Source organism: Gadus macrocephalus, chromosome 4 (assembly GCF_031168955.1).
Source record: "Gadus macrocephalus chromosome 4, ASM3116895v1".
NCBI classification, from domain to species: domain Eukaryota; kingdom Metazoa; phylum Chordata; class Actinopteri; order Gadiformes; family Gadidae; genus Gadus; species Gadus macrocephalus.
In genome coordinates this window covers 16,474,353-16,485,296 of record NC_082385.1, presented here as the reverse complement: position 1 = coordinate 16,485,296, position 10,944 = coordinate 16,474,353, and the positions used below count along the sequence as shown (strand labels likewise).

The 10,944-nt window shown below is 44.4% G+C and overlaps 1 protein-coding gene across 6 annotated transcripts in view; it reads right to left on the bottom strand.

Annotated features, from left to right (window-relative positions):
- Positions 1-10,944, bottom strand: part of ap3b1a (adaptor related protein complex 3 subunit beta 1a) — a 55,825-nt gene that overhangs the window by 37,818 nt on the left and 7,063 nt on the right. For all 6 annotated transcript variants that reach the window (XM_060050559.1, XM_060050561.1, XM_060050557.1 and 3 more), the window contains exons 2-6: positions 10,027-10,102; positions 9,840-9,914; positions 4,372-4,467; positions 3,408-3,568; positions 2,554-2,620 (exon numbers count right to left, since the gene is read on the bottom strand). In XM_060050559.1, coding sequence (XP_059906542.1) covers positions 2,554-2,620; positions 3,408-3,568; positions 4,372-4,467; positions 9,840-9,914; positions 10,027-10,102 — 475 coding nt within the window. The remainder of the gene's footprint in view (positions 1-2,553; positions 2,621-3,407; positions 3,569-4,371; positions 4,468-9,839; positions 9,915-10,026; positions 10,103-10,944) is intronic.

Genomic DNA, 10,944 nt, shown 5'->3' with positions numbered 1-10,944 from the left:
GGGGAACACACAATCTCCTACACTATCCTATCCTTTTTTACATTCAGGTGAACTCACATCAAGGCCAATAAGAACCCACCATCTCACCATCCTCTTTAACATCCAGTTGACCTGAGCTCAGATATCAATCAGAACGCCTGCATATAGACAACATATATTTAAATATGTGTGGCATGTAAACATGTATGCTCCCTAGCTGTCTGGGACATGATGATGTGTGGCTATACGTCATCCATCGCCAAGGTTAGCTTAGCCGCGCGCAGGGTTGGGAGACAGGGGCTGTGTGCAGCGTCTCTGCACGGCGTTGTTCATTCTACTCCAACTTCCCCATAAGACACACGCTCCAAGGTAAACTACACGCAACATCAACAAATCTGACACCCCAATCCCAAGAGTTCAAACACCTGCTCCTCCTCCTCCTCCTGCTCCTCCTCCTCACCTTTACCTGAAACACCCCTTTTTTTATGTGACAAGCCGGTAATGGGAAAATCACGCTAAGCAAATGGTTCTTCTAATAACAATACATTTCCTGTAAGATGATGAAGGGCCCGGGCCGTTTCCCTGCATCTATTCTGCTATGAATCCTAATTACGCTGGCGGGCGGCACGGAGTGCTGGGTCATCACACCAGCCCGCGCCGCATGCCTCCTCCTGATGGATGGCCCGTTGTGGGGTCGGCGTTATCCTCCCTCTTCTCCTCCTCCCTCCCTGCCTCTCTTTTTTCCTCTTAAATTAGTGGGCAGCTCACCAAGCCCCTAATCATAGCAACCCCACCACGACACAGTCGTACATGCCCCCCCCCCCCCCCCCCCCCAGCTCCTCTACGCTCTCATTTCAATTTTGCAAAGGGTGCGGGGGCTCGAATGGGAGGGATCGATCATTTATCTTGTAATGGCTGAATAATAGATCCATCACGCTGAAACAGCTGCACCAACTCCTAGGCTGTCTATGTCATCAGCCCCCCCCCCCCCCGGACTCGTCTTTAAAAGCAGCGCCTGCTTACCGAGCACCCCCGGGTGTCGCTGCCGTTTAGGTTGACGAGCACATCTGTAAAAAGGTAAATGGCCGCGCGGGCAGCAGACAACGACACAGATTGCAACAATAACCAAACGTTTCCACCGTTTCTCCGTCCGATCCGGTGACATCCAAGGCACCGCCACGATTTACCCCAATTTCCTCCATTGATTTTGCAGATAAACGGCTAAATGAATCTCAGCCACTCGGCGCAATTAGGTGTGTTACCTGAGGCTGTCTTTACGCGGGACCGGTCAGTATGTTTCTCTACTGGGACGCCTGCCTAATGCCATGAAAAGGGATTGGTTCGAATATCGACATGATGCACATGTGTGTCAACAAAATACATCCTAGTTATTGTACAAAACTTATTATGACACGGAGATAGTTGATGAAAACAAGTAAACAAATGCACTCTGACCTGCAAAAAAAACACATGCAGTCGGCCAATTGAAAAGCGTTCGCCAGATTTTGAGACCGTGAAGGTTCCTAAATCCCTCTCAAACTATAGGACATGTTTTACAACATACATAACGCACACATTTAAATCACCTGCTGTGATGGCCGACAGCAGACAACAACACAAGCCTAAACGCCAACAACAAGGACCTGACGGCAGGACAAACTAAAGATACCATCATTCTGCCGTCGTAAAAAGTGCATCAGCCGACAGAGAGCCATTAACTATCTGCCGTGTCCAGGAGCTGCTCCATTCATCACCCACTAATACCGCGCTAGCTCCGTGAGATGATAATGCCCTTTCCCTCGCGTCCCCCCAGCCGGGTCTGTGGGCCCCCGCTGAAGACCACTCATCTGTCTTTGTTAGCGTCTGCAGCTAAATATGCTATGCATCTGGCACTGGGACTTTCCAAACCCCACCGCCTCCCCAACACCCCCACCCGGGGCCTGGGCTGTTTGGCTGCTATGATGACATGGATACAGTGAGTGAATAACAAATTGCAACAAACTGCGTGTGTGTGTGTCTGTGTGTGTGTCAGTGTGTGTGTGTGATTGATAATGTGATATAAAGAACTTCATATGCTCTTTATATTTATATTATATTGTCCGTCTGAAAGTAACGTGTTGCGGCGCCAGTTGCGCCGGTCCCCGTTCGCTAGACGAGGTCTAAAGCAGGAATCTGCGGAGCCGACTAATTCATGTACCATTTTGGGGCCGGAGACGATAAGGGGAAAGGAAGGGGAGAAAGTTGGCCTGAGAGAGAATCAAGCTGACACGAGCATCAGAGCAGAAGCCCCTTTCCAAATGGACACTTAACAAGAACCATCTGAAGATGTTTGGCCCTAAGTGGGTGTTAACAAACCATGGCATTGGGGCGCTAGCCCCAGGAAAGAGGGGCGAGGAGGGTGAAGCGCTTGAGGGGGGCACCCCCCAGTGGTGAGTGTGGTCATTGTGTGGCAAATATATATACAAATAATTACATATATAAATAAAAGAGAAAGAGAGAAAGAGAGAAAGAGAGAAAGAGAGAAAGAAAGAAAGAAAGAAAGAAAGAGAAGAGAAAGAGACTTTTTTTACTCACTGTGCTTTTGTCTTTCAATAGTTTCTCAATGACTTCGATGAGGTGTTCCCTCTGCTCTGGGTCCAGGCTGCAATGAAATACTTGTTTTAGACCACTAAAACAAGATGAACCTGTGACCTCACCACAATTGTCACAAATCAACATGGTCCTACCAGGCAGTCCCAGCCTACAAAACTCAGTCAAAACAAAATACTTTACATTCCTCTTGTCCTTCGTATCAGCGTTAAGGCTGCTTAACTGTTTCCAATGTCGTGACATGGCAACAGACATTTCCTCAGTTAATTTCCATGCCAAACTACTTATCGGTAAACAATAATAAAGAGTATGATTTATCTGACGAACACAACACTTTGCACTTCACTCCCTTCCATCCAAAGCTTCCATTTAGGGGCGGGGCTTAGGGCTAGTATGTTTCCATTCGCTATGCTACGTTACAAGAAATAGATTTTGGGGGGAGGGTGTAGCCAGAATGTTTGATTTACGTTACCAGGTACCCCACAATGACCAATCACAGGTAATTCATGCAACAGCATGCGTTTAACCATAGAGAGCAGTCTGAGTCAATATTTACACCTCATTAAAACTTTGTGCATTTATGTTGAGATTTGGAACAGGATCTGTCCATAGCACTACTTTGGATCCCACTACATCACTTCACATCTAAGGGTTTGGTTTTCTATTAAGGAGCAGGATGGCATTGCGAACCTTCGCTCTAGCTCTGTGATAACACCATGTCCCTTACAGTTAAACTATCCTAGCAAAAGTGGCTTCAAATGACATGAATCCCAGAGTAGTGTCCAGTAAGCACGGTGCATCCTGGCAGGACGGACACATAAAGCCACAGACCACAGTACCTGTAGAGCTTCTGGATGGCATGGGCCGAGGTCTTCCTCACGTACGGAGACATGTCACTGGCGGACTCTTTGATGGCCAGCATCATGATGGGGACGATGATGGGCACCCGGATACTGGACAACACACGTAGCGCACTAGCTCGGATCAGCTGGTTGGGGTCCTGGCAGAGAGGAGGTGATCAGAGGAGAGGTCTTAGTCCTCCATACGTCTCCATCTTTGTTCAAGATGGGGAGGAGAGGGTTATTCATGATTTGATAAACAATTTAAAATACGTAGACCTTTTTGTTATACCAAGTAGTCTAAGTTAATGAAGCCACATTCTTACCAATGTTAAATGGAAAGGGTTTACTCATACAATACAAGCAGGTGCCACAATGGCTCTGTGTTGGTATATCGCCCCTTTTTGTCTCCTTGCATAGTGATAGGTAAACATATGATTATTATGTGATTATATTATTTTAATCAATGCAAGCTGACAATAGCCCATCGAAAGAGATACGTAAATATTTTTTTTTATTTTAGTACTTTCTAAATCCCAATAGGCAGATGCATGTTGTTTTTATGTGTATTTATCTTATTATAATTTATTTTTTGCCTTGAACCATCGACCTGCACCGTTTCTGGTGCTGCTGTACAATTAATGTACGCAATTATTGAATGTTGTATGTCCTGGCACTTAATGTAGGCACTTATTGTATGTCGTATGTTCTGATGTTCTGCCCTGCCCTCGGTTCTATGAACATCCTTACAGTACCAACAGCGATATATTGTTGTTGCTCTTTTTTCTGACGAATGTAATTATTCTAAATCACTTTGGATCAATGCGTCTCTAAATGCCCTGCATGTAAATGTAAATGTCAATGCTGTGGTACGGATGAATCAATTGTGATCTGAGGGTTTCTTACACAGCGGCAGATCTCTTGTGAGTACATGTTTTGGAGAGGAGGCCTTGGTGTGACCTACCTTCAGCGCTCTCTGGAAGGTACTGATGGAGAGCAGGGCCAGGTCCTGCTGCTCCTCAGCATACCGGACTAGGTACACGTACACCAGCTTCTTCAGCTGCAACACAAACACATGAGACGGTTCAACTCCCTGGGGAATGCACTGACACTAACATGCAAAACCCTTTCAACAGTCACTCGGCAACACAACTCACCATGCTAAATACATTTTAATGAAGCTATAAATGAAGATTATACAATATAAAAGACAAGAAATAAATAAAGGATATGCCCTGGGGATAATGACACATCATTATTAGGTCTGGGTTAAAAAGTTAAATTATCTAAAGAACAGGAATGAGATGATATGGAACCAAAGCCCAAACAGATCGTAAAGCTGGCTGCAGTCTGCTGTGGTTCCAGGGAGAGGAAGAGGCTGGGACTGGTGAGCTCCGTGAAGTCAAGCATTTCCAGAGCATTTATTGTAGACATGCTGCATATGAGCTGGTCCCCTTCACTTGGGCGAGCCATGACTAACACACAAGCCCTGCTGATGAAAGACTGCAGGAAAGATGCTTGTCCTCCATTGTCCTGTCATCAAATTCACTATACACAAATAACGGTTTCACTATAATTCAAATACGAAGGGCGCATAAAACACACTGCTCCACTCGGTCTTAATACATGATTTTATATCGTGTCCAATCAGAAAAGGGAGAGAAAGAGAGGCCGAGACACAGAGAGAGAGAACGTGACTGGGGCCCCTCTGCTGTTAATTACATGTATCCACCTGCTCCCCATCGCGGCCACGGGGGCCTCTCCTCCCCCTGCATGCCTCGCTCAATGCGCCTGGCTCGCGCACTCCTACACATATGCTGCCCCTCAAACTAACTTGATTATTCCACTGCCGCTAATCAACACACACACACACACACACACACACACACACACACACACACACACACACACACACACACACACACACACACACACACACACACACACACACACACACACACACACACACACACAGGGGTTACCCTGTGTGAGTCGTTTCTCGGAATGGGAAACGTTTATGTGAAGGACAGTTGGGTAGCCTCTACACACGGTTGGTTGAAGCTCACAGAAGTTATTTACAATCATCAATGAAGCTAATAGTCAGGTGGCTTAACGAGTATTTTCGACATTACCGTTACCGGGCGGACAAAAGCACCAAATTTTGCATGAGGCTTCCTTAGGGCTTGGTAGTCACTTTTAGCCTAGGAGCCACCCCTCCCCCCTCCCTATTTAATATTTAAGGGTATTTTTCAGAATTCGGGCCCATTTTTCAGAATTCGGCCCATTTCTGTCCACAGACAGGGTGTAATTATATTAAAAACGAATTACATCTAATACATTTTAGATCCATTCACCATAGTTTTCACATGTCGTGCCATATCTCAAACATTATTTATCACCAGAGGGTGGGGGAGAGTCTGTGGGGGAGGGGGAGTTCGGGGGAGGGGGCAGCAGGGCATGTTTGGTGCTTTTGTCCAGCCTGTGTTAAGAATTGCAGGAAGGGACTCAAACGCAGACCCAATGCAGGAAAGAACTCAGAATTTATTCAAAAACAGTTAACACTCTCAGAAGTCCAGAACACATTTACATTTGCAAAGTGGTGAACAGTCCAGGTTTGCTTTGCCACAGCTGCAGTTGGAACAGTCTCCTTTGCAGGAACATTTAATGAGCTCCCTGCACGCTCTTGAAACTTCTGGAGTTGTCATCCAAACAGGCACCCATAAGTTGGATACCTTGTTCCAGGCATACTGTTGTGGAGAAGGAACCACCTGCTGTGTTTGTGTGCTGGTAGTCCAGATTCCTGCTTGATACACTGCTCGTCTCAGGTGCTGGAGCAGTGCATCCTGGGTGGGTGGCAATTTGTCCATTGCCAGATTCTTCTTGCAGAAAAGTTCCTTTCTTGCTTCATTGACTGAGGTCAAAGGGCTGGTTTTGTCATACAGAATAACAGTCAGTCTCTCGAGCTTCTGGAATGATTCATCATCCAGTTCGAGCTGCTGGAAGGGATGGTTGGCCAGAAATACAAATGTCTCTGTAACATCTTCATAAGACTGCCAGGCTTGCCATACTGACTTCTTCCTTGCCTTTTCCATTGAATGCAGAGGTCGTGTCACAGCCAGAGTATGCATGGAACACAGGTAGGCCTTTTGATCGTGACTCCCCGAGGCTTGCACAGATGGTGTTGATGTGGTAAAACCTGTAATTCTTGCCCATACCAAAAGCAACCCAGATGTCGACCAAAGGTTGAGTCGCAAGCATGTCATGGAAGGTGCCAACAAGTATGACAATGACATCTGTATCCACTGTACGTACCAGGAACTTCGTCTCCCCTTGTTCCAGTGCATGAAGAATGTGGACTACAAGCCTCGTGTCTGCTTCCTCCTGATTGCAGTTGTTCATGGGGCTGCTGGAACCAATGGATACCACGGCTGGCCCTGATGTGGCGTAGACAGCCTTGTCTTGTGGCCAGCTAAACTCTTTAATCTTGGAAGTCAAAAAACTAAACAGTTCCTCCTTGTTCATTGAGTCCCGAAGGAAGTCCATCCAATTGCCAGGAAGCTTGGTATGACTTGATACTTTCCTGCGTACACCTGTGCCTCGCTTTTCTCGGGTAGACTCTTTCAAACTGTCTGTGGTGTAAGTGTCCCAAACAAGATCCAATCTTTTTGCATCCCGAAGCTGACTCTCTAGGTAAGGGATGAATATTGCATCTGCATACTCATCAAATGTGCTTACTCTGGTTGTGGGCAAGCAGTGGACGATGACGGCACCATCTAGGACTTTGCAGTTGTAGGTTGAAGGTGGCTCTGCTTGCCCAGGCTGGTCAAGACATTGGAGCAGGTGAGACTTTGTGTTTGGTAAGTGAAGTGCGCCAAGGTCTGACAGAGAAGGTGGGAAGGATTGTATCTCATGTGCAAAGAAATCATCCAAGTTTCCATCCCGGCTTTGCATTGAAATGTACAGCCTGCCAAAGAGGGCTACATTATTCTGAAGCACTTTGATCTTCTTTCCCTGCTTAGATGTTTGCTTGTGATGACATTTTCTGAAGAGCGGCAGAGAATTTCTCTTGATTGGGTCATGGATAGAGTGGGTGCGGTCATCAAGCACCTTCTTGACAAAATCTTGGTACTTTTCCTTGCCTGTGGACTCCAAAGTGCGCACTGTGGCTATTACTGATTCATCTGTGCAGTTGCGATTGTCAAGAGTTACTAAATCAGGGAAGTCATCCAAGAAGGGATTGCCCATTCGCTTGATGGTTTCTGAAAGGCTGGAAACTTGTCTCTGGAAAGTCTTTTGTGTCGAGAGACCCTGCTCATGGTGCTGGAAGTTCGTGGAGATCTCTGTTTCCTCATCAGGGAGGTATACTCCTTCAAACTGCTTCACTAGTCTGGCTAATTCTGGTCCAGAGAGCATCCACTGTCTGAAGGCAGCAGGATTCTCTGTAAGCCCAACAGCACCACCTGAACCTTTGACAATCTTGTTTTCTTGTTCATGTGCTTGGTCGAAAGGAATTGAAGAGAATGTACAGAATCTACATTTGTCAGAAATGATGTGTATGCATCATTCTTGTCACTACTGGTTCCAGGACATTTTAGGGGACACTTCAATGGTTCTCGAGTGTCTTGCTGGCAAATAACAGAGATCCCAGTTTAGATCCATTTTCAAGTCTCACAATTAAAATTCCAAATTTGACTAATTGGTATACATTAAATTATCCTAATATTAATTGTCCTTCAGTCAGAAGCAACGTTATGAGCTGGGTTGAGACCAAAAGATAAGGGAATTTCAGATTTTTTGCCACTTTCTTAACTATGTCAAGTAAATGTGTCATTACCATCACATCATCGAATATAGTCAAGTAGTAAAGTAAATGCCAAGTAAATGTCATATGTCTCAACTTTTGTTTTATACAGTGATCATTTAGTCTGTCCAACATTGTCCAAAATAAATTATTGTTGGATGTTTTGTAATATATACATAGGTTGCGGTGATGACAAATCACTTATCGTAACCTATTGTAACAAGCTGTAATGTGCTGGTAATGACTGTGCTGGTAATGACATGTTTGCCAAAAAACTAGCCTTACTAGCAAAGAGGATGGCTAATCAAGTGAAGCTAGCTTTCTACATGTAATGAACACCATTTAAACTATTAAAGTCATAAAAATGTTTTTAAAAAAATCGAAAATACAGAAATAGAACACATATGGTAATGACGCATAATAAGTGTATATGCCCCACACAAAGAATAAAGAGTAGATTTACTTACTTTTCTGGACATCAAGGCATCAGTCTTACAGCTTGAAGTACAGAAGCTCCACTATGATATTAAGTTACCATGGCAACCAAATAAACATTTGATGAAAAAACAGTAGTAAAGTGCCTTTATGCAGAGTGTGTTGGTAATGACGGCTAAACCATGGGACAGGTAGAAATTAGCCAAAATAAAGTACAAAATGCATATATATATGCTTAATCTGTGCATGTAGTTTATTAGTTCAAGTAACATTAAATCCATATGCATATTTTTATGATTAATTTGTGATAAATAATGTTTGAGATATGGCACGACATGTGAAAACTATGGTGGCGGACAACACCAAAACACAGATATTGTACCACTAAACACCAATAAAATGTGTTAAAATCATTAGTAAGAGCAACCATAAAAAAAGTCTAGGCTTGTTTTTGTTTATACTAATTAATGGATCTAAAATGTATTAGATGTAATTCGTTTTTAATATAATTACACCCTGTCTGTGGACAGAAATGGGCCGAATTCTGAAAAGTGGGCCTGAATTCTGAAAAATACCCTTAAATATTAAATAGGGAGGGGGGAGGGGTGGCTCCTAGGCTAAATTTGACTACTAAGCCCTAAGGAAGACCCATGCAAAGTTTGGTGCTTTTGTCCAGTCGGTATCGGTATTTTCGTTAAGCCACCTGACTATAAGGCTGAAGCTCAAACTTAACATTTCAGCAGAAAATGTTTGAGTGGAATGTTATGCAAGTTAAAGCTTTGGAGAAACCAGCCACCCCTCCCTTCAGGCCTTCCTCTTAAGCCACTTCCCCAAAACACCCGCTAGCTTTAGCAGTGGGTCAGCCTTGTGAACACTCCGGTCATGTGCAATAAGTCCACTGCCGCAGGTAGCCGGGTGGGGAGGTAGATAGAAAGGTAGGCCATTCAATCATTTCATTCAGGCTGAATTAAATGATTGCATGGGTGTATTACAGGCCTTCAACAGCCACAGAAACCAGAGTTTGTCAGAGCATTTGATTTATTAATAGCTGTCGGGATGTAAGGAGGACTTCAACAAATTTCACAGAAAATGCCTAAATCAATTGCCTACCCAAGCTTTGAACCCATTTACAATTAGTTTGAATGATTCTCCGTGTATTAATAATTTAATTACATCTGAACAACAATCTGCCATACCTCAATGTTTTTGTTTGCAACATTCTTCACCACGGCAGGAAACAATTCAGATGCATTTTTCCCTTTGGCGATGAGCTGGATGAAGACAGAAAATGTATCAGTATCACCAATCTCTTTCTGTCCAGCAATGACCCCACAGTTTGTGGTTTCAAACTACAGCACGACATGTAAAAATACGTTTGTTCACCCCTATGATCCTCTTCATGGCCTCCAGCTTGAGAGACTCCTTGTTGCTCTCCAACATCTCCTTAAGATCATCGTTCCTACAAGAACAAGCAGGATGCAGAGTTATCCAGACCAGAGAACAACGGCAAACAATACCCAACCTCTCAATTACTAGATCAGCTAATGACTAATTCCTAAACAATAAAAGTTTTTGTGCAAGCTTCCAACTGTTGAACACACACATCTTCATTAATCACATTCATTGGTTGGAACAAATGTCAGTTACCATAGAAACATATAATAAACAAATGCATTTCAACTATCTCAGAATTCTTACATACTTTAAATGCAATGGTTTGTGGATTTATGGATTCGGCGTTAAGCTTAATCAACACTGGATCAGACAAATTCTACCTGGGGCTGCAGAGAATCATGTTTGATAGCCAATGAGCGGTTTCATGACAGACAGACAGACAGACAGACAGACAGACAGACAGACAGACAGACAGACAGACAGACAGACAGACAGACAGACAGACAGACAGACAGACAGACAGACAGACAGACAGACAGACAGACAGACAGACAGACAGACAGACAGACAGACAGACAGACAGACAGACAGACAGACAGACAGACAGACAGACAGACAGACAGACAGACAGACAGACAGACAGACAGACAGACAGACAGACAGACAGACAGACAGACAGACAGACAGACAGACAGACAGACAGACAGACAGACAGACAGACAGACAGACAGACAGACAGACAGACAGACAGACAGACAGACAGACAGACAGACAGACAGACAGACAGACAGACAGACAGACAGACAGACAGACAGACAGACAGACAGACAGACAGACAGACAGACAGACAGACAGACAGACAGACAGACAGACAGACAGACAGACAGACAGACAGACAGACAGACA